Here is a 21,310-nt window from a genome sequence, read left to right on the forward strand (position 1 = left end):
TGTCAAATTTTTTTACGACAATCAACTTACGAGTAAAAGAGCTGCCTAAGATATACCTCATTCCATATCTTGCATTAAAGATTATAGTATCGACAGATATGCGTAAAAAAGGCGCAATCGTTGAAATTCAATTTGGATGCATTCTAGCGATGCATAAATTATGTTTTCATCCTTTTAAAATTGTTACATTTCAAACTAACGTTTATTTTACAAAAGATTAAAAACGTAAAAATCAATACAAATTTTTTATATAAACTATTATTACCGACAAACGTCGATTTTTCAATATCATTTGTGATTGCTTCAAAATTGAAATGTTCAATGTATTCGTGCTGAGATCGAAACTCGCTTTAAAAGCTCAATTATAACAAAAATAACTTATTTTAGAGACAATGTACGAAAAAGTCATTGCATTGGATACCGATGTTCGTCGTCGTCATCTAAATAAAAAAAACCGATTGTCTTATCACAATTTTTCAAGAAAAAATGAATCGTAGATCGAAAAGAAAAATAGAACTAATGGTTGGGGTCTTATCTAATCGACGAGGCGAATCAAGAACGACGATCGAAAAATAAAAAAAAAAAACAAACAAATGAAGAGGAGGGAAGAAAAGGAATAAAAGTGAATAGGTCATAGCCAAGCGAAGAAGTAATCGAGGAACTTGAGAGCGGCTATATCAGTCGAGTAGCGATAACGAGCGTAGCAGTGCCACACCTTGGGCAAGCGGCTCGGTCGGCCGCGCAAGTTGCTATCAGATCGCCTCCTTGAAGCCCTGATGATGGCCGCCGAGGCGCAGGTCGTTGCCGACCGGGGCGCTGTCTCGCCTCAGAAAGTTGGCGTTTATCAGCGAGTTGCCGGGGGCTTGGGCGCCGCCGGCCCCGCCGCTATGCTGCTGCTGGGACGACTGCTGGTCGCGCTTGTTGGTCGCCTCCTTGATGCTCGACAAGGTCTTGGAGAGCCAGCTGTTGCGGGCCGCCTGCAGTTCGGCCTGGACCGCGTGCAGCTGGTGCTCGAGGTCCTGATTGTTGCACTGGGCCTCGACGTGGGCGAGCTTCGTCTGTGCCAGCTCGAGCTCGAGCTCGCGTACCCGCTCTTGGGCCCGGCTGAGCACCGGATCGGCGGCTCTGGACGCGCTGTCCGAGCTCGAGTTCGAGCTCGCGTTGTTGTCCGTCTCGTCCGTGTGGCACGCGCACTTTTCGCATTTCGAGATTTTCGTCTGCAACGAGGGGGTAGCAAAAAAAAATTATAACTTCATCCGTCGAGCTCGATCGTATACGACATGGTAATGCGGATACTCACGCGTAAGTCGTTGAGAGATGCTTTGGCGGTATTGTAGTCATCCTCCAGTCGCTGGCAGATCTGCGAAAGAGGTGAGAAAAAAAACGATTAGAAAAGATCGGTATGGACGCGTATAAGAGGCGGAAACGTCGACGACGTTTTCGCGCGTTCACGCGACAAGTTCACGGTTGCGCTATAATATGACAGACGCGTGCTGCCACGGTTGTATTTTTAAATCGCGTTCGAGATTATTTACGCTTGACACGAGTAGCAAGCAGCCCCAGACAACGGCGCTACCTGTTATTTGGCATCTCGGCCAAGTTGTATAATACATTCTATTATGTTTGTATACTATCGCTTATACTGCGGGCGAATTTATGTAACGACGAGCGCAGCTAGCATAAAATTTAATCGGAGGCGCGACAAAAACACGCTCGGGCGTGACTCAATAATAAAGTCAAATTAAATGTATTATTATAAGTATTTACCATCGAGTCGCGCGCGGCATACATTATGACAATTAATCGTTGTTACTCGTTGTATCGCGTTGGCAAATATATAGAGTTGCCGAGATAAGATAAAAGAGCTGCTCGTGTACGTACCTGTTTGTACTCGACGATTATAGTGGAGTTGCGCTTGGCGTCGGTCTCGGCGCGGCTGACCTCGCGTTGGAGCATCTCCTTGACCTGGGCCAACTCGGTCTCGAGGCGCTGCTTCTCCTCGTCGCTGCGCGACACGGCCTCGCGCAATTGCTCCACCTCGTTGCCGAACTCCTCGGCGCTGTCTTGGGCCTCTGTTTTCAAATCATTTTTCTTTCAATTACACGCTCGTATTTACAAAATCGTTGAAAAACTAATCGTAATGATCGCGCTCGATTCACCCTATTTTTTTTGTTACATGTGGACTAAAATGGGGTTCGGGATAAGATAAAGAATCGGATCGGTGCCTCAGGTGAGCGACTCGATTACATTCGCACGCGCGCGTGGGCTATACACATATCTTCGAGCTGCGAGGAAATAACGAGTCGCCCGACTAAATGTACATTCGTACGCGGCAGCAAAAACACCAACCGATTTCGCTCGATTCTAATTTTTTCCGTCGCACACGCTCGTCGTAATTTCAGCTATAAAAAAAATGTTAATGCATATCGTAATACTTCGCACTTGTTGCGAGCGTTACATGCACGAACACGCGTATATATACACCGCGTCGCTGTCGAAATTATTCGATCGAGTGTGCAGCATAGGCGATTTTTGCCCGCGCGCGTAATAAGAAGGAATTTGGAAAGTTTGGGCGAAAAATGTCGACACTCGGAACGCGTGTACAAAATGATAATAATAACCAAATTAAATCCGGAGAGAGAAAAGACATGCACAATTTGAGCTGCACCTATCGTACATATACGAGTGCTCTATACGGATGACTAATACCCATCGCGATGACGATCAGCTGGTGTATGTCTGCATGCGTTATAAAGAGAAAGAGAGAAGGAGAGAAAAAGCAAGTTTAAAGGCAGCCGAGTGAACGTGCGCCACCACGCAGTGCCGATAATCGAGAAAGCGAGGAAATGCATCGTGTATAATTTAAAAACAACATTGGCGTGCTTACTCAGAGACAATCTCTTGGCGATCATGCCCAGTTTCGGTCTAATATTCCGGTTTATCTCCATATTTGACAGCACCCACGTTTACTTTTTAACAGCAACGAGAAACTAAACTAAACGATTGCACACACACACATAAAAACATCAACAATAACAACAACAACAACAGCAGAAGCAGCAGCAGCAGCAACAACAACAAAAACAAAAACAACGAGGAGAGAAACAAAACACGTTCTCGCGCGCGCTCGTAACGTCAGTCGCACTCGCGGCGGGGACAACACTTCGCCAACTGATCGCCGGCGCGTTCAACACTGGGCCGCGCGCGCCACTAGACGACGACGTGCGCCGCGCACGGATCAGTAGCAGCAGCAGCAACAGCAACAGCAACGGATCTCTCCATTAGCCTTGATGTATAGCGTTCAACGGCCGTTGCGAAACACGCATAAAGACAGATACAGACGCACACCTAAAGATACACACGCACGAGACACGGACGGGCTTTTTGTGCATGTGTGCAATTCTTTATACGTACGAGTAGTGCTTACATGTGTCGTACATGTGCATACCTGCGCTGCGCTCGAGAAACGAAAGAAGCGAGATATCAAGCGCGCAGGTATAAAACTCTGGCGTTCAGTACTACATGTAAAGGTACGGAGGCAGCGGCGGTATACGAGCGCAGCGCTTCGTTGTATTTTCGTTGTTTAGGTGCGCGGCTATACGGACCGACCCTGGCATTCTTGCCTTTTTTCGCTCTCTTTTCTCTTCCTTCCTTCGTGCGTGTATATCTTTGAATGCATATACGCAATACGATCGAGCCAGGTGAGAGAGAGAAAGAGAGAGAGAAAAAGGCAGAGGCACCTACGGAGCGGGAGATTTATTTTCAATTTGAAAGCGATTATTTCCGATCGTCCAACATCGTTATATACTTTCTCGATGTGCGGGGGTGTAAATAGGATAATCGTTTTGCGGTAAGGATAACCAACTCGTACTCCAAAACAAGTCTGATGCAAACAATAAGATCATTTTATTTTGCCAAATGACAAACGTATATAATTATTATGTTTAGAAAAAAAAAACGAAAACGTAAATAATACTCTTATTACTCTTTCTCAACAGTTAAAAATCATTATCATCATCAATATTCATATACGCACTAAATACAAATTAAGATATCAAATTAAGTCAACGAGGAAGTCATATCATGGTCCTTCTTATACACCACCGTCATCACTCTTGGCCGACTGGTGTGAACACATTTTGGCGCATTGCTATCGCTATAGCCGCGAAATATTGTTCAACGAGAAGAAGAAAAAAACCAATCGATTTACAATTTCAATAGCACATCACACTTATCGATAAGCCTTAAGAATATAAACACGAAATGTAATACATTAGTGCAATTGAAGCGCTCGAATAGCGTCGATACATATTGTAACTGGTAAATGTGTGTGTAATACGTGTGTGGCTCTGTGCGTGATCTGATTGTTCGTGTCTCTTGAGTGTCAGGTTTGAACGATAATATAACAATATTTTATAGACTATGTCATTGGTTATTGCTTTTTTTATGGTACATCAATATCTATATTTATACACACACATGGTGCTTCCAAAAGCTCGAATTGCAAGCACACATTTCTCGCTGTGGCTGTCATCGTCGCTTTATAAACTGTCTACGGTGGTACAAAAGAGCCTCGTTAAAACGAATACGCTAAATTATTGCTTCTTACAAGGATAACACACTTTTTTCAATTCTTATCGCTAATAATTTGTGTGACGTTTTTTTTTTTTAATTATGTATACTTATACAATAAATATGTATCTATGTACATTTATAATAGGAATAGAAGCACACACAGTAGATTATAGCGTTTAAAGTCATAAGTTGCAAAAGTCATAAGTTGTTTTAAAGGTAATTCACCGTCACTAATGTTTTTTTTTTTCTCTACAAAATACTGTTTTTGAGCTTTGAACGCTTCTTTTTAAGTTTTAAAGTAAAAATAAGAGAGACTTCATAAAGATAAATAATTATGCTTAAAATTTTCTTTTGCTTTGCTTCTGTCAGGATAAAAGTTCAGTGAAAGAATTGGAGATCCTCGAGACATTGAAATTCGCTAGCGGCAAAGCCGAAACCTTTGTTAAGATACTCGTTAAGTCTACTGCCGTATTTTTCGATTTTGGCGAGTCGCTTTTTAACCGCCAGCGACGCCGATGACGAGCGCCTACTATTTCTGCCACCCTGGCGGCTTACTTGTCCCGTAACATCGTCATTGTCATCATCCTCTGTAAAACAACATAACAAACAACCACTTTTTTTTCGTTTTTGGCTCTTTTATCTACTTTTTTTTCAATTCTCAAATCACGAAAATCTAATGCATGATGATTCGATGAGAGATTTGAGGATCGTCGAAGTATACAAATCATGGGTGCGAGGAAGTTTGATTTACTTTTTTTTTACTGCAGCAAAAGCGAAAACACAAAAAAAGACAAGAAGATTATTGGTGAGTCACACATTGTCGTTGCGCGAAGTGTCCAGATTCACTCAATGTAGGAATGATAGGATACGAAAAATGTCATATTCATTTTTTTTTAAGAAAGCTAAAACAAACCATCACCCCGAATCGTAGAAGTAACAGAAAATTTTTTCAAGAACGATACATTTTTATTCAACATCGAAAAACTCACGTAGTTTACTTATCAATCACGAGCATTGTTTCGCGGGTGTATGCATGTCGGAGCAGATCCAAGAATTTTATCGGTCTGTCTCTGCTCTCGACACTCTAATGCGTAAATAATATGTTCATATGTGTACACTCTGTACAATGTGTAAAGTGTGATACAAAAAATTATATGAAAAACGTGGTTTATTGTAATTTCTTTTTACCACATATTAACCCATTAAGAACATGAATGTAATAGTCACAAAGTACCTCTGAATTTATTTGTTCGACCATTAATCGCAAACAAGATTAATTCTCTCTTCATTTACAGAACTCGTCGATAATGTGATATGCGCAACTTAACTAGATTTGATTCAGTGAGTATATGAATTACTGATGACAATAATTCTTTTCAACTAGTAATAATTTGACAAATTATTTCAACTAGTACTAATATTAGTAAGAATTCAAACTTCTAAATAACAGTGCTACTTTCTTACAATAAAATATAACGATAAAAAAGCACTACATAATGCGCATTGCAAAAAGTATAACAGCAAATAAATTCATTCGAATTTATTACTTTTCAGTGAAAAAATTCCCGCAGATGATATTTGAAAATATACTGAATTTAGCGATAACAGAAAAACATAAAATTTAATAAAATATATAGGAACAGATATATGATGTCAACAACATAAATATAACATTAATACAAAAGCAAAATGCAAGCAATCCCATATTCCTTGCTGTGTATACGTAAATTCAAACTCAAAAAATATACAATAAACATGTAAAGCTAATTAAACGTAGAAGACAAAGTTACCTTTCAATGCCATGAACTCAGCCTCGTACTTCTTTAATTTTTTCAACGTGATCGAGCAGGCCAACTTCATGATATAACGTGAAACCTCTTCGTTGCGGCACCGTTTAGGCAAGTGCACGCGGAAATATTTCAAGGTACTCTCGAAATCCAATTGTAACAGCTCCTTCTTGCTGAACTGTAAAGTTTTAACGATATGGGTTTAAAAAAATTATTAGTCAAAATTAGAATATCAATGAAAATTTTGCATTATCCTCACCGTTAATAAGGCGAGTGCTACTTGGAATAACGTATCGAGTCCTTGAATAAGAAACACGTCTAATATGTGAAAGACAAGATAAAGCGGGAATCTGGCGGTAAACAAGGTAAGAAACCATTGTGCGGCAAACATGTGCGTCTCGATGCCGCGATCACAGAAATGCTTATAGAGGTCTGGCAATTGGTCCTGAGGGGAGAAAATATTAATTAGAATATTAAAATATTTATCGTTACTTACGGCGTGGCAAAATTTACCTCCATCAAGCGATTAAGCTGATAAAATCTCATGTGAAGATTATCGAATCTGTCCTTATATAAATCTCTCAAACCGTAGTCAAACATCAATTTGACCAATACGCAAAATGCTTGCTCTTCAGGCATCTAAACATTTAGAAAATTCATCAACTCAATGAAATGTTTAAATTAAACGAAAACACTAATAAACTAAAAAACGTACGTGTAAGAGTAAGCTAGCGACTAAAAAGCTTAAACCTTGACAGTAACCGACTTCTTCATCATAAATAGCGTATGCTTTGCTTATTCTGTACAATGAATCCTGTCCCGCAATATCTTTGAAGAAATCATGAGCTGGGAATGTTCGGTTTATATCCCGCAAAATGACACTTTCACAGCTACTTTCCTAAGAATAAAAATATTAAATAAATTTTTTTTGTAACTGTCGCCGAAAATGATGAAAATGTTTGAATTACTTTGGTGATGAGTGTTCGGTATTTATCAAACATTTCTTCAGAATTATCGCAATTGCTGAGTCTCTGCCAAACTTCTCCTCTAAGAGCTTCTGGAATACCTTGTCTCGTAAGTTTAATGAGGAGTTTCGTTCGTGGTTCATTAATCTGCCAATTTTCTAATACCGAAGACCAACTGGCAAGCACATCTGCAGAGCAATCTTTGGAAACTATACCGGTTCCACTCAACATGGGTTCATCTCCGTCAGAGAGCACTGCAAGTAAAAAAATACGTTATTACGAAATTTGTTTTTACTTTCGTCGATAGATAATGCCCAATATCAAATCGAGATGAAGTATGTCCGGTCATGATAAGAATAATAAAACAAAGAATGAATATTAAGAGTGCGACGTACCAGATTCTAAGTCTTCTTTGGGAGTGAGCGTATCTATACTTGTGGAGGATGGCGACCTTATCAAAGAAGCCAAATTTAAAGCCAAATTTAATCTATTTCTGTCTATTTCGCCAGAAGTATCAATATTCGTTACTTCATAGTGAACTTCGTTTCCCTCATTAATAATGATCTGCAAGTAACAATTAATTTTTTTATTCAAAAAATATTTTAAAAGTTTAAAAAATAAATACATACCTCTTTTGCGTTAACGCAAAATTGTTGCACTAGATTTTTCTTATTTAAATACCAAAATCGCTCATTTTGAGGAAATATTCGGGCAGATGTTTCAATGACAAATCTAACAGGTTCTCTGATTCCACGAATAACCAGATCCACTGCAACTGTCATAGGAGTGCTTCCTTCGCGAGAGGTTTCAATATTTAAGGCCTCTAGAGCTGGATCTGCTGGATCCCATTTACCACAGACATTATAATTTTGCCCATCCATTACCATTGGTGAAGATGTTATTTGCTATAAATTGGTAATTATTGAAATGCCAAATTTCGCTATGATTATAAAAATGCAATGAACTAACTAACCATTTCTAACAATCGCATATCACTTTGCTTAACATTGCGACCAGGGCTGACTAAAACGCCAAAGCATCTTTCTATCTCAAGATTTATACCACCTTCTTTGACTTGCTGAATACTCAAGCAGACTTGTTTAGATACATTACTTCTTAGCTTAAAAAAGTTTCTGTCTTTGGGAACAGTATTGTAAGCACCCTTTCCATCTTCTTCTTTTATTTCCAAAGTAACTTCAAATATAAAAACTCTTGAATTGATTTTATCACTTGCAGGATTGAAACCATTATTAAATTCACTACCAGTCATTGAACTAGTCAATGACCTAGGATATCTATTGAAAGCTTTTGCAAAGCATGAAGATACTTGTCTTACCTATTGAAAAAGAAATTATTGAATTATAAGGTTCTATTTATCTTGAGTTATTGAGAATGATAATTTTATAGTTATTAAAAATATCATTTGTAAAAGACACTTACAGCTTCTGGAATATCGCAACGAAAAATTAGACATTGAAATATAGCTGTATCTTGAGAGTCTCCATGAGTCCAAGTGAAAGCAAAACATGAAGCGCAAGGTCCATTGCTTTCCCCTCGAGCATAGAATACTATTCTATGTACTTCGTAACTGTTTATAGGTTTCTGTGTAGCAGCCTCATACATTCTAAGGTAAAAAAAATATATATTTAAAAAAAAATAAAATACTGTAACTAAATTTATATATGAATATAAAGTAAAAAGTTTCCTTACATGACACTTCCTGATGAACAACTAGGCACAGAGAGAGATACTTTTATGGCAATAGTATTTTGCTCAGTTAGTAATCTCATATTTCTTTGAATTTCAATTTCTGATTTAGGTGCATCTATACCAGCAGCACCAAAATAAGTTATTGCATCAAATTTTGTATATTCTTGTTGCTCATCCGATAAAATGGTGAGTTCATAGTCATCTTCATAATTATCCGGTTTCATCTCATCTTGCTTTTCTGGAGTTGTTGCTGCAGGTGCAACATCATAAAATTTACTCTGACCAATGGTTTTGGTCTGCTGCACAGTTGGCGTTTCAATTTTATTATCTGCTTTTTCATTCATTTTGGATTCTTCGTTTAGAACCTGTGCATAAAAGCAAAAGCATTAAATTTGATACCAAACAGTGGATTTTGGATGAGTTGATTGAACATACTTCATGTAAATTATTCTGCAAATCTTCTAAATTGCCATTGTTTGGAATTTTTAACATGGGCGACTCTAGCAACGACCTAGATTGCCTTATAGTACCTTTATCACTGACAAATTCATACTCGTCGCTGGTCGCCACTGATTCAGTTGATTTGACACTTAAACTATCCTCCATTACAAAACCTGCACACAAACAAAGATAAGGATGCATCAATCACTTGGACTCGAAAGCAAGTTTCAACACACATAGAAATAAAAGATTCCAAGTTTATTGTAGCCCTAGCATTATGTACTTACATAATTAAGCCATTATATGGACGTTTTGATCGCTCTTTAATAGCAATCAATCGATAAAAACGATAACGTTATTGGAGTAAAATTCAGTGACATTTCAAGTGATCACGACGCACTCGCAGCATATATGCTATGTATACGTGCTAGAGAGATATATATGCGACTCGATGGTAGAGAGGCGAGAAAATGCTGGATTAATTGCAACTCTCTTCTTTGGTACCCATAACGACCGAGCAAACACACCCACAACTTACACAAGCCTAGTTTTGCGTTTAGCCTACTTTTGCGCGATCCAATAGATAAGCAGGAGAGAAAGAAAAAAAGGCAGCAATAGTAGCAAAACTCACGGTATAAAGCGATCGCTGATTGCCGAGCGCATCAGCGAGCCGACGCTGTCCGTCCGTGCGCTGACGAAGCGTGATCAGTTCGGCATTGCTGAATGCAAACATACAACAACTAAAACGTCTTGGTTGGCCGGAGATGCCGCAGCAGCACTCATAATAATAATCTCTCAATGATTTGCCAAATGACGTCTGCGCGCGGATCTCTTCTGCTTGCCTCCAATCGCCAATCACTGATAACGTCGCGAGACTCGAAGCGAGTGCCGAGGCACAGCACTGCTACGGAACAACATACAACTTTTTTGTATGTAACAAAATGCTATCCTTTGTAATTGCAGGTCACCGCGTATCGAGTAAATGGCAATTCGCTGACAACACACATATTTGTGTTGTTCCGCTTGATGCTTTTCCGACGTTCGTCTATGTGACTGTATGCGTTACTTGCAAGTAGCGTTGTGTGCCAAGCAGCGAGAGGCTCCGTCGGGCTGTGTTGTGCTTCGCAATAGCAAATCTACACACGACTTTTTTTACGATGTGCGTCCGAAATCTTGATGATTACTGTATAATCTTGCACACATACGTATAGATATGTTCTGTGTTGTTTGCGCGTATAATGCTTAACAATACGAAGATGATGGTGCTGTTCGTGCACTGACACACACGCACGGCTGACAGCTCTGTGTGAGCAATGTGTATATCAGCATCACGCTCGAGTAAAATCTGCACACCTCGACTCGAACACAACCACCCCCTGAGTGTAGTCTCCTCTCGTTTCGTTCGCAAACTGCTCATATGTGTGTGTTTGTGTGTGCGAGAGAAAAAAAAAAGGAGAGGGGATTGTTGTGACGTGACTCAATGTCTCTCACGGCACGGTTGCAATTCGCAATGTGTTATCGTTTTATGCTGTATTGCTGTGCTGAGTTGCAGTGGCAATTCTGCGCGCTGCAGCCGGAGCTAGCGTGTGCGTGCGTTATCGCAAAAATGCGGGCTTGAGAATTGCGCGAGAGGCCGACTTTCTCGATCGAATTGACGTTTTAATTACGTTGACTATTAGTTTCTGAAAAAATGATTTTTCATGTTAGATATTGGGAGTAAAATAATTGGTGTTCGAGAACTAAATGAAAAATTATACTCTTCATGATGGTTACCTTGTAAAATACGTAAGATTATTATTCAATTTCTCCACTGAATTCATAAAAATTATTGTTAGATATTTTTTAAGTAAAATAAAAAAATTCAAGTCATTATATTATAAAAGTGTGTGCAATGAAGTATATATTAATTTCTTTATTTTGTTTTCATTACTCTTTATTACTTCATTGGTACATGTTAAAGACATAGTTTTTATTTTCATTTTTATAAATCTTAATGCAGATGTTGGTGATATGTAACATAATAAGAATATAAAAAAATGAACAATTTTTATGCGTTTTTTATGTATACAATGATTACTAAAATACAAATTCGAATAACAAAAAGATACTTAATTTCTTTTTCATTTGTTCTATTGTTGAATTAATTTTATCAGATACAATCTCATCACAAAATCAATTATATTATCGTACGATAATTTCATTCTTATGTTCAGCCATGAGTTGAGAATCAACGCTTCATATTCATGATTTAAATTGCCTGCCTTTATATAGTTCTAGAGATATTCGTGGCGGGGCGCAACTAAAATACGAGCAGGCGCAGAGCTAATAACCTCTTTCTTTTCCTACTAGCTTTGCTGAACACTGTGTCACAATGGTACGTTTAAAAATTTATGAATTAATTGTGATAAAACATTTTAACAATTGCAATTTTTACGAGAATAAATAAATTATTGTGTCATGTAAACATTCTAGTAGTCGATTGATGCCAAAATGTTCAACTTTGTTTATAAACGCGAGTGCAAATTTCGCTATTCAGAATACACGTGTATTTCTCTAGTGTCTTCATTTGATTAAAGGCTAATTTTCATAATTTATACTTGTTAACTTTTTTATCAATCTAACGACTGAAAATTTCGCGATCCAGAATACACGATTAATACTCAAGTGACCATTTCTCTATGGACTATTTTTAATTTTTTAATTTTTTGAGGTTAAAAATTAACTATGTGTTTTATGTTTGTGAAATTAAAACATATTCTTATTTTTTCAAGGCAAAAGTAAGATGTGCCGACCTTCGCAAGAAGGACAAAAAAGAGCTCCTGAAGGGAGTTGCTGAGCTCCAGACAGAGCTGATGAACTTGAGGGTAGCTAAAGTTACTGGAGGAGCTGCCAGCAAAGTAGCCAGAATGTAAGCATACTTTTTTATATCATTAATAACATCCTAATTGTTATGTAGATTAGTACTTACCCAAACTGTTTTTATTTACAGCCGTGATGTAAGGAAGGCTATCGCTCGCACATATATTGTTATGAATCAGAAGCAGAAGGAGAACCTTCGCTTATTATTCAAAAACAAGAAGTACAAGCCTCTTGACTTGAGACCAAAGAAGACCCGTGCTATCCGCAGGCAGTTGACCCCTCATCAAGCCAGCCGCAAAACAATGAAAGAGATTCGCAAAAACTCTGCTTTCCCAAAAAGAAACTACGCTTTGAAAATCTAACTTGAATAAATTTTTAAGTTAATATTTTCATAATTAATCTGTTTTTATTGTATTTTTTTTACCATCCTTATATAAACAGCTGCTCCATTTAGTTATACTTTAAATTTTATTTCAAACAATTTTCATTTTTTTTCAAATTTAATTTGTGAACTGTTTGAAAATAAATAAAAACTTTTTGCATTTTCTATAAATAGATTGTATGCAAGCTTTATACGCATACTGAAGACATGGGACGCATTTAGAGAATAATATTTTTACATAATCATTGTCTTGCAACAAAAACTATTGTATCAATCCCAATAACTTTGCATGAGAAATTTTCCAAGTAAAATTTAATTTAGATCGTTCGCGACAAGGCTCGAGAAAAAGACACGAGAAATCGTTATTGTCCAGTCGTGAGCTTGATATTGAAAGTTTATTCAGTTGGAATTCTGGTAATAATTTGCCGCGAAAAATGAGTCATTCTCTTTCCAAGTGCCGAGGAAAATCTGCAATATACAGAATCGATCGAGCGATTTTGGCTCGTTGTAAAAAAAGTCAAGTGGTCTTAATTTTTATGCAATTGATTATCATCTCTCTGCGATAAAGTTGCGTGCAATTTATTTATTTAGATCGAGTGTGGTCTCAATTTTGCGCTATATATAGGCACACCCACTTGAGCAAAACTCGAGCAATATATCATATGGCACGTATAGTCTGTCGAGTCGTGCGACGACGTACGATTGAAAATAAAAAGAAATGTTAAATGGAGGTGCGTTATTGTTGCTCGAGGATGAAATAATATAACGCATCGAAACGTGAGCGCTGCTGATGTCCGTTGTGTAGTCGTGCGCGACCTCGTTCTAGCACACACATGCACAATAGGCGCACATCCAACCTCGTCGTTATTGTGTACGGTCGAGTAATTGTTTACAATAATGTAGTACAAACGCGCGGCATACGTGCACCAGCCAACGTAAGCTGCAAAACTTTTTTGCCCCCCCCCCCCCCCCCNCCCCCCCCCCCCCCTCGGTCATAATCCGAGTTTTGCCCATCGCAGCTGTCCGTACTTGCAAAAAATGACGTGTAGAAATTGAGAAATTCGGCTAATTGGATAATCGGCGTGGCCGCGACGCGATGATCGATCGAGCGAGAGAGCAAAAAAAACGAGCGAGATATGTCGCGGAGAAATTGAGATACGTTGGTCGCTCGATGATGTGACTGTTTACACGCGCTCGAGTTCGACTGATATTGTGCGTTTTATGAAGTTAAAAAAAAAGAGAGCAAAGTTACAGTAGACGATAAGCTCGGTAACGATCTTGAAAATTTGAATTCTAGGCATCGATCGAGCGGCACCATCGGGGTAGGAACCAATCACAGTCAAAACAACAAAGTATATAACGCGCGATCGGCAATAATATTTACTCGCCGAGGCGTCTACGTTACACAAGTGAAATATGCAGTCGCGCGCGGCAATTTTTTAACTTTCAAATGAGTTTTGTATGCAATTCGTCGAATATTATGCCACGAGCGAGGAGAAATATCGTTAGTCGCGTTTGAATATGTAACTGATCGTCGCATACGTGCATCGTTTCACGTTTTCCGATTGTTTCATTTCTTTTTGGATCTGTATGAGGCCGCGTCTCGTTCGCTCGGATGTGAAAAAAAAATGAAAAAACAGCGTCCGAGCCTACTCCGACACGCAGGCACATTGTGTTTTAATCTCTTTTGACCAGCGAGCCCGTCGTTACATAGAAGGCCTTGATCTGTCTCGACGCGTACGTGATACAGTTTAAACGGCTGCGTATAGCCGCAAAGAGGCACATCCTCTTTTGCCACGCGCGCGTTCACATAATACATAATAGGGCAGCAAAAACAAAAAACAAACAAACATAACATATGTGCGCTCCGTGCGTGGGGTTTTTTTTTCGCTCGACCTCATACAATTTTGAAATTTCGCAGGGGGGAGTAAATCGCATTTGGGAAAAAACATCGTTCAATCGAACGCGGCGCTCGACTTCCAGTCGATCGGATACATTATATGAGAAATCGCACGTTCGCAGCCGAGCTCTCGGGCGAGCGATAACGATTCGTCGATCGGTTATCGCTACATTAATGTTTATATTTATTGTTTTTCTGCGCTCGTGCGGCTCACACCGACGATCTCGAGCATATTATTAATATCGCGCGTGTTGGTGTGCACTCGTGCAGCCGACAACGACTCGAGACTCCAAAGACAGAGAGAAAAAGGAGCGCCGAGTTGCAGGGGCGGCTATATTATTATGCTCCTCCGGCTCGACTCTCTCTCGAGTGTGTGCTACAGGCCGCGGAGAGGGGCGAAGTACCACCTATATACAGCGAATGTATTTCGCACGGACGTCGTGTGTATATGCGACGGTGGTGGCGGCGGCGGCTTTTTATACTGCACCAAGAGGGGCCCACAATTCAGTCAGTCTCCTATCTGCAACTGCGCTAAGAGCAACGAATTTTGCACTCGTGCGCTTCCAAAGTGCGACGTATCTCAATATATATACGACATATATTTAACTCGCCTTTCGTACGACATCCACTCACAGAGAGAGAAAAGATAGAAGTTTTAAAGTATCGCCTAAAAAGTATAGAAAACGTTGCTTGTGAAAAAATTCAAGTTGGAGAAAAAGGATAATACGTCCCTCGCGCGTCGCGTTTCAAGAGAGAGGGGAACGAGAAAGAAATCCTAAGAAAAGGAAGATTCAGCGTCTAATAACTGCGAAAATATGGCAACGGTTCTCGTGCGCATGGGAATCCGTCAGGCCCTGCAGAAGGGCTTGATGGACAAGAAGATGCTGGCACCCGCTGTCTGCGCCGGTGTCCTCGACCAAAACAACGGCTTCGAAGCTGCCCATGCTCGTCCCAATCCGATCGCCGTGAGTAACACAAAACAGTCCATTTTGCTTCATTTTATTTATTTTTATTTTTTTTATTTTTTTTTTCGACAAAAAAACAGAAGAAAAGTTATAAAAACGAACGCACACGCCGCGTGAATGCGCAAACTTCTCGAAGGATACGCGTCTCTTCCTTTATGTTTGGAAACACAAGAGATACTTTTACATTGGAGGGGGAGCGTCGTGTGTTTACGTTTGCCTTCAGTATATACACACAACAACACACACCACTCACACATACGCAAACACGTGAATACACTATAATGCGTGATTTTTATGGAAGAAAAAGTGGTAGTCCTTCGTGTATAGGTACAAGGCGGAAATCGAAGGCAAAGCAAAGGCTCCGAAATTATTAAGTACCGCACCATGCGGAAGAATCACGAGTATCCGTGTTATTCGCCATGTATATATAAATTAACGTGGAACATGGGAATGGGTCGAGCGGGCGCGAGCTGACTTTCTATGTGTTCCTACATAGATATAATGCAGTTGCAGGTCTATGCAGCGAGTGCAGCTAGTCACGTAAGCCACTCGCCTATTAAAACTATACGCTGGCATACGGAAAACCTTGGGGGCGTCGACTCTTTCTCTTTCTTATTATTTCCCCGAGATCTACGGCAGATTTTTCGAAATGCATTTTTACTCGCGGTTTTCCGATGCGACAATGAACTTATTATTGGGGTTCGCAAAAAATTCGTTATCGCGAATTTCCGAGAACGCGCGCGCACACACGTTTATTGTATACAAATATAGAAAATTGCAAACAAACGCAGCTGCGGTGGCGCGCGCGCGATCGAATTTCATTCGACGATCGTGCAAAAAAGAAAAATGTCAGCGTCCGTCATTTTACATGGCAATTTTACAGATGCAGCGAGTCTTGCAGCTGCGTGAAATGAGCACCGGCAAACGTAACGTGCACCAGACCAGCTCGGCCGCGGTCTCGTCGCTCGAGGAAAAAAAGCTCGAGCGAAAGATGGAGGAGGAGGAGGACAGCGACGCCGACAGCAGCGACGACGAGAGGAACCCCAAGAACCATCCGGCGAGGGTAAGGCAATTTTGTTCCAAGAGTTCACCGTGTATAATATACATAACGCAGCTCGTCGCTTATTGCCATTGTATAACGCGATTCTCGCGTCGAGTGTGTTTTTCATTGCATTATACGGCGCGAGGAGAGCGAGGGCAAAAAAAAAAAAAGAATAAAATAATGCGAGAGCGCGCGCGAGAGAGGGAGAGGTCAATGATATCCAGTGGCCTCTTTGCTACATAGGCACTCGCGAGTCGCGTTGTGCTCTCTATATATGTATGCACGCACAATCGCTACGATTGTTGAAAATCCGAGCACGCGATTTTTCTCGCCTTTCCCGTGTCTAGCCAACTGCTTCGCAATTATTAAAATGCTCTCTATATCGAGTCCAATCGCGATCGTAAACATCGCCGAAGGTTGTCCGCGCGTTTGAGATCCAATTGACCGATCGTCGAATCGATGGTGTTGCAGCCTCGATCGAGCTTCTGGAGGCGTAAAATGAGGACGCTCCACAGCCACTTGGACGTCAACAAGGACGGCGTCCTCAGCTACGACGACTTCAAGCTCTGGGGCGAGCGATTCGCCAAGCTCGGCCATCTCACCGACGAGCAGAAGGAAGAGTTCCAGGAGGTTTTGCAAGTGAGTATACTGTTACGATAAACAACCATTGACTCCGTGTAATTGTACTCGAGTCAAACTGACAAACTTTCTTTTTTCGCTTCTTTTCCCCCCTGCAGCAAATGTGGGAGGAGCACTGGGGACCGATCGACCAGTACAACCTTATCGACGTTGAGACTTACCTGCAGGAGATGCATCACGTTCTCGAAGACAAATCTCTCAGGAAGAAGGTTCATCACTTTTTACCTTATCTCTTCAAGGTATATTTCGCAATTGTTTCAATGAAATTTAGCAAATTCTATTTTTTTTTTTTTTACTCTTACAATAATGTAACGATTTGATTTTTCTGTCCAGGCGGTCGACAAAGACAACAGTGGCGAAATCTCAGTTCAAGAGTTCAAACTCTTTTTCAAATGCATTGGACTCGATAACGACGTGAGTATTTGCAACTTTTTGGAAAACATAAAAAATTACAGAAATCTCTTTAATGGACTTTATTTTACTCTCTTTCCAGGATGCAGTAGTTAGTTTCAGTTATATCGATACCAACGAAGACGGCAAAATTAGTCTTGAAGAGTTCATCAAACTCGGCCGCGACTTCTTCTTGGCCAGCGACTCCAAGAGGCCCAGCAAACATTTCTGGGGGCCTTTGGTCGATTAAGAACGATCCAGCCAAGATCGTTCAAAAAAGCGTTAGTCATTCTCAGTGATATTTAAATTTTATAAATATATATTTGTATATTGTTTTGTACACATTCGAAAACATTCTCATCAGATTTGAAAGTACTTTATGTATTTTATATTGGACTCGAGTCACACAAAAAAAAAACTTAACTTTACAAATTTTTTACTAATTTTTTACACTTAGAATAAGTATCATTATATTTACAAAAATTTTAAACATTTGAATGCATTTTTACACAAAATGGTACTTATAATACCATAGACTGTGATTTATAAAGAATGCTTTTTCAAATTGATGTATTGTTTTTATAATAAAACTGATAGATTTATAATAAAATTTATTCCATTTATTTATTATTTTCTAGGCTTCCTCAAAGAAAATCCTTCTCCAGTGAAAGCTTGGAATACTTCTTCCTCTGTTTTTTCCTATCAAAATATAATAACATAATTAGCTTGAACAAAAATAAAATACATTTAAAAATTATGGAAATCTTTTAAATACCTCTTTATCATTGATTTGCATAATATTTCTCAAAAATGAAAGAGTACCAATATTGTACTCATAATCAGGTATTCCCCTCACATAGGTTGGTTTTGCCGTTTGAAGTTCTTTTTGAGAGCTATCCTTTCGTTTCTTGCCATCTAGTCTATTTCCTGATCCTTTGAAAGCAATGAAACCAGTTGGTTCTGGCATTAAATCTGCGGGATGAACTTTATCTTCTTCCTTAGGCTGTGGTTTTTCAGGCTCTTTATAGCCCACTGGAGGGGCAAATTCCACATTCATGTCACACTCAATTATAGTAACAGCTGAGCCTGGCTCAGTTTTTAAAACACACATTTCATATATTTTTGAATTGTATTTAATGGCTATCATGTCACCAGCAGTAAGACAAGCAAAACTTCTCAACCCATTTTCTAACACAGCCTTAGGATTAGTGATATCCAAAAAATCTTCAGATTGTGGTTGAAAACAAGCATAAGTGGCTACTGGTAGTGACACACATTCAATATTAAGTAGGTCTCCTTCTTGCAGAAGTAAATTATGCATCATCTACAAGTAATAAAAAGGTTTACATTAAAATAATCTTACAATTTATAACATTGTCATTTTTTCATAAAAATTATCTTACCCAATACGGAAGATAAACTTTGCCTTCATCAGCTACAAATTCTAAAACTCCACTGTGGGTCATTCTATCAGTTTTTTTATTTGTCAACTTAAATAACATGGGATAAACAATATGTAATCTTGTTAATGTATCCAGAGCTGAAGGTGGCATTATGACTACACAAACGCAAAACATTAGTAAACCCATGAATTATACATGTAATATTTGTTTTTATGGATACAATGTTTGATTTTACTCACTTTTTCCTCCACGTTCAACGTCCTGGCGATCATTACCAGGCATCATAGATACGGAAAAACATTTATACTGTGTATTGAAAGGTCGAGGGACCTCGGGAAACATGTTGAAACCAAACTAAAAAAATAATGTTGACATTATTAATTAAATACATAAATGCAGATGCGTAGTTAACCTTACAAAAGTTAAAAATCAAATTAAAATACATGTGTACGCATCATCATGTCCTGTCTTCAAGACTTATAAAATAGGAAAAGGAAAAACTTACCATTTTGATTAGATGGAATATATATCTAAGTTGAAACGAGAATTAGATTATTAACTGGTATTAATCAAATAAATTTGTGGATTAGCAATTCTGAAAAAAATTGTCGACTTGGGGTGGTGAAAAGCAGACAGCAATGTTTTATCGAGTCCACAATGAACACAGCATGACAAGTGACAATTTTGCAAGCAAATGTGTTTGTATACACTACGAAGGTAGATATAATGTGCTATATAGCTGAAATACACTACGTTGACTCATGAAGTCTGGCTTCTGAACTCTGAGGAGAATGTGTGTAATGTAACACGTTATATAGGCGCTGACTCGCTACGCACCACCATTACCTGTGTCGACCTCTACAGCAAGAAGTATTAAGGAAGGATTAAATTTTCATTTTCATATGAATAAGAATTACAATGAAAATTGCTAGCAATGACTTTGAACAATTTTTAAATTCTATTTTGAATACATTAATTCTCGTTTATCGTGTTGCGTTTTAAGATATTACCTATCAACTAATGCAATTGATTGTTGAATATTTAAAAAAACTTCATATTAAAGTTCTACTAAAATTATTCATTAAAAGAAAAATGAAATAGAATGAATGAGAAATAATATTTAAATACAGATGTTGGTACTTATGAAATTGTAACGAGTAATTTATAATTGTGTTGGGTCAATTTTTTCTTCTCCCCAGTTTAACTTTTTATATTAGAAATAATATTAAATACCAAGAATCACCTTTTTTACAATAAAATTGTGACTTTTAATAAAGAACTAATATGCTTTGTATTAAAAAAAAACAATCAAATTTATTTAAAATAATTTAAATCACTTTTAGTAATAATGTTCTAACTATAATACATTGTATATGATACAGAATCTGTCATTATTTTGTAAAGTTTTACTGACAAAGTAAATAATACAAATTTAACAAGTGGATATTTAATCGCCAGTGTATTCTGCTTCGAATTTCTGGAAATCTTCTTCAGTAAATAGGGTTGACTCTTCTTCTTCTTTCTTTTCTTCAGGTACAACATAATGCTTTTGAGTAGCTCGCTTGAAAATCTAAAAAAGAAGTAAATAATGATACATTGAAAAATGCTTGTAAGACAAGAAATATCCACTGACGATAAATTTTAGTTTGCGTACCTTTTCAGCCATTGCAGCTGCAGAATTCTTTTTTTTACTTAATAACAATAGTTTTTTAACATTTTCTTCTGTTGGATCGTGTTTTTCTGGCACTTTAGAACTAGCTCTCACTCTAACCAAGCTCTTCTTTTTCTTTTTGCTCGTTATAACTTGCGTTTTTGAAGAAGGCATGTTGAGAAATGTTATCTGACGTATTAGTATTATTACTTGTGTGAACACGAAGTTGTCAACTAAAATCTACTGATGCTAGCCATCTGATGCACGTGCAGCATTTCCCCACGTTGGTTCAGTCGGACCTCGTGCGACGATGAAGAAAAACTCAAGACTTGCATTTGGGCGGCAGATTTGAAATTATTTTGTAACGTTTTTGACTACTATTACATTTTTTAGTTTTTAATTAAATATCCGGAAAATTATGAAAATTTGAGATAAAGTACGTATGGATCTAACAATTTTGGTTCTGAAGTAGGATTTTAATTTTTTAAATTTTATTGCATATGAAAAATGTTGAATTTCAGTTTTAGGTGGGAAATTTGATGCATAGTCCAAATTATTATTGCTCCTCGAAGTATTTTTACTAGGATCATGGTAAGCTATC

At 38.5% G+C, this 21,310-nt stretch overlaps 5 protein-coding genes across 7 annotated transcripts; 2 read left to right on the top strand and 3 right to left on the bottom strand.

The window, feature by feature from the left end:
* Positions 1 to 246: 246 nt before the first annotated feature.
* On the bottom strand, positions 247 to 11,045 carry LOC106656713 (rab GTPase-activating protein 1-like). 3 transcript variants are annotated; one of them, XM_014377823.2, is made up of 15 exons: positions 10,110 to 11,045; positions 9,473 to 9,651; positions 9,038 to 9,402; positions 8,768 to 8,951; positions 8,301 to 8,663; positions 7,957 to 8,232; positions 7,723 to 7,891; positions 7,331 to 7,581; positions 7,078 to 7,260; positions 6,876 to 7,001; positions 6,622 to 6,807; positions 6,366 to 6,540; positions 1,882 to 2,072; positions 1,301 to 1,360; positions 247 to 1,217 (listed from the first exon to the last, which is right to left on the bottom strand). In XM_014377823.2, exons 2-15 carry the CDS (start codon positions 9,641 to 9,643, stop codon positions 753 to 755), a joined length of 3,165 nt encoding a protein of 1,054 aa, XP_014233309.1. In that variant the 5' UTR covers positions 9,644 to 9,651; positions 10,110 to 11,045; the 3' UTR covers positions 247 to 752. The 3 variants fall into 3 exon arrangements, with proteins under 3 accessions (XP_014233309.1, XP_014233310.1, XP_014233311.1); XM_014377824.2 differs by having other exon boundaries at positions 9,766 to 11,045; XM_014377825.2 differs by lacking the exons at positions 247 to 1,217; positions 1,301 to 1,360; positions 1,882 to 2,072 and adding an exon at positions 3,881 to 5,162.
* A 131-nt stretch (positions 11,046 to 11,176) lies between these two features.
* Positions 11,177 to 12,732, top strand: LOC106656714 (60S ribosomal protein L35-like). The gene is made up of 4 exons (XM_014377827.1): positions 11,177 to 11,263; positions 11,750 to 11,852; positions 12,250 to 12,386; positions 12,468 to 12,732. Exons 2-4 carry the CDS (start codon positions 11,850 to 11,852, stop codon positions 12,697 to 12,699), a joined length of 372 nt encoding a protein of 123 aa, XP_014233313.1. The 5' UTR covers positions 11,177 to 11,263; positions 11,750 to 11,849; the 3' UTR covers positions 12,700 to 12,732.
* Positions 12,733 to 14,937: 2,205 nt separating this feature from the next.
* On the top strand, positions 14,938 to 18,096 carry LOC106656636 (sarcoplasmic calcium-binding protein). The gene is made up of 6 exons (XM_014377704.2): positions 14,938 to 15,584; positions 16,468 to 16,647; positions 17,098 to 17,265; positions 17,364 to 17,504; positions 17,599 to 17,679; positions 17,759 to 18,096. Exons 1-6 carry the CDS (start codon positions 15,435 to 15,437, stop codon positions 17,903 to 17,905), a joined length of 867 nt encoding a protein of 288 aa, XP_014233190.1. The 5' UTR covers positions 14,938 to 15,434; the 3' UTR covers positions 17,906 to 18,096.
* Positions 18,094 to 19,832, bottom strand: LOC106656635 (ubiquitin fusion degradation protein 1 homolog). Its single transcript, XM_014377703.2, has 5 exons — positions 19,564 to 19,832; positions 19,298 to 19,412; positions 19,059 to 19,213; positions 18,431 to 18,979; positions 18,094 to 18,354 (listed from the first exon to the last, which is right to left on the bottom strand). The coding sequence occupies exons 1-5, from the start codon at positions 19,564 to 19,566 to the stop codon at positions 18,283 to 18,285; spliced, it is 894 nt and encodes a 297-aa protein (XP_014233189.1). The 5' UTR covers positions 19,567 to 19,832; the 3' UTR covers positions 18,094 to 18,282.
* Positions 19,833 to 20,350: 518 nt separating this feature from the next.
* Positions 20,351 to 21,090, bottom strand: LOC106656671 (active regulator of SIRT1-like). The gene is made up of 2 exons (XM_014377746.2): positions 20,713 to 21,090; positions 20,351 to 20,628 (listed from the first exon to the last, which is right to left on the bottom strand). The coding sequence occupies exons 1-2, from the start codon at positions 20,881 to 20,883 to the stop codon at positions 20,506 to 20,508; spliced, it is 294 nt and encodes a 97-aa protein (XP_014233232.1). The 5' UTR covers positions 20,884 to 21,090; the 3' UTR covers positions 20,351 to 20,505.
* Between the last annotated feature and the right edge of the window lie 220 nt (positions 21,091 to 21,310).

The sequence above is a fragment of the Trichogramma pretiosum genome, unplaced genomic scaffold (genome assembly GCF_000599845.2).
Source record: "Trichogramma pretiosum strain Unisexual culture from Peru unplaced genomic scaffold, Tpre_2.0 scaffold41, whole genome shotgun sequence".
NCBI lineage: Eukaryota > Metazoa > Arthropoda > Insecta > Hymenoptera > Trichogrammatidae > Trichogramma > Trichogramma pretiosum.

What these genes read in the sequence shown, in the direction of transcription:
- LOC106656714 (XM_014377827.1), top strand. An exon ending in GCCAGCAAAGTAGCCAGAAT is followed by an intron (nt 12,387 to 12,467) that starts GTAAGCATACTT and finishes TTTTATTTACAG; the next exon opens with CCGTGATGTAAGGAAGGCTA.
- LOC106656671 (XM_014377746.2), bottom strand. Translation starts at nt 20,883, where the DNA reads ATGCCTTCTTCAAAAACGCAAGTTATAACGAGCAAAAAGAAAAAGAAG. An exon ending in CAGCTGCAATGGCTGAAAAG is followed by an intron (nt 20,629 to 20,712) that starts GTACGCAAACTA and finishes CTTCTTTTTTAG; the next exon opens with ATTTTCAAGCGAGCTACTCA.
- LOC106656635 (XM_014377703.2), bottom strand. An exon ending in CGTTGAACGTGGAGGAAAAA is followed by an intron (nt 19,214 to 19,297) that starts GTGAGTAAAATC and finishes GCGTTTGTGTAG; the next exon opens with TCATAATGCCACCTTCAGCT. An exon ending in TGCAAATCAATGATAAAGAG is followed by an intron (nt 18,355 to 18,430) that starts GTATTTAAAAGA and finishes ATATTTTGATAG; the next exon opens with GAAAAAACAGAGGAAGAAGT.
- LOC106656636 (XM_014377704.2), top strand. Translation starts at nt 15,435, where the DNA reads ATGGCAACGGTTCTCGTGCGCATGGGAATCCGTCAGGCCCTGCAGAAG. An exon ending in CCAAGAACCATCCGGCGAGG is followed by an intron (nt 16,648 to 17,097) that starts GTAAGGCAATTT and finishes ATGGTGTTGCAG; the next exon opens with CCTCGATCGAGCTTCTGGAG. An exon ending in GCATTGGACTCGATAACGAC is followed by an intron (nt 17,680 to 17,758) that starts GTGAGTATTTGC and finishes CTCTCTTTCCAG; the next exon opens with GATGCAGTAGTTAGTTTCAG.
- LOC106656713 (XM_014377823.2), bottom strand. Translation starts at nt 9,643, where the DNA reads ATGGAGGATAGTTTAAGTGTCAAATCAACTGAATCAGTGGCGACCAGC. An exon ending in TGTTCATCAGGAAGTGTCAT is followed by an intron (nt 8,952 to 9,037) that starts GTAAGGAAACTT and finishes TTTTTACCTTAG; the next exon opens with AATGTATGAGGCTGCTACAC. An exon ending in CATCTCTCAACGACTTACGC is followed by an intron (nt 1,218 to 1,300) that starts GTGAGTATCCGC and finishes CCCTCGTTGCAG; the next exon opens with ACGAAAATCTCGAAATGCGA.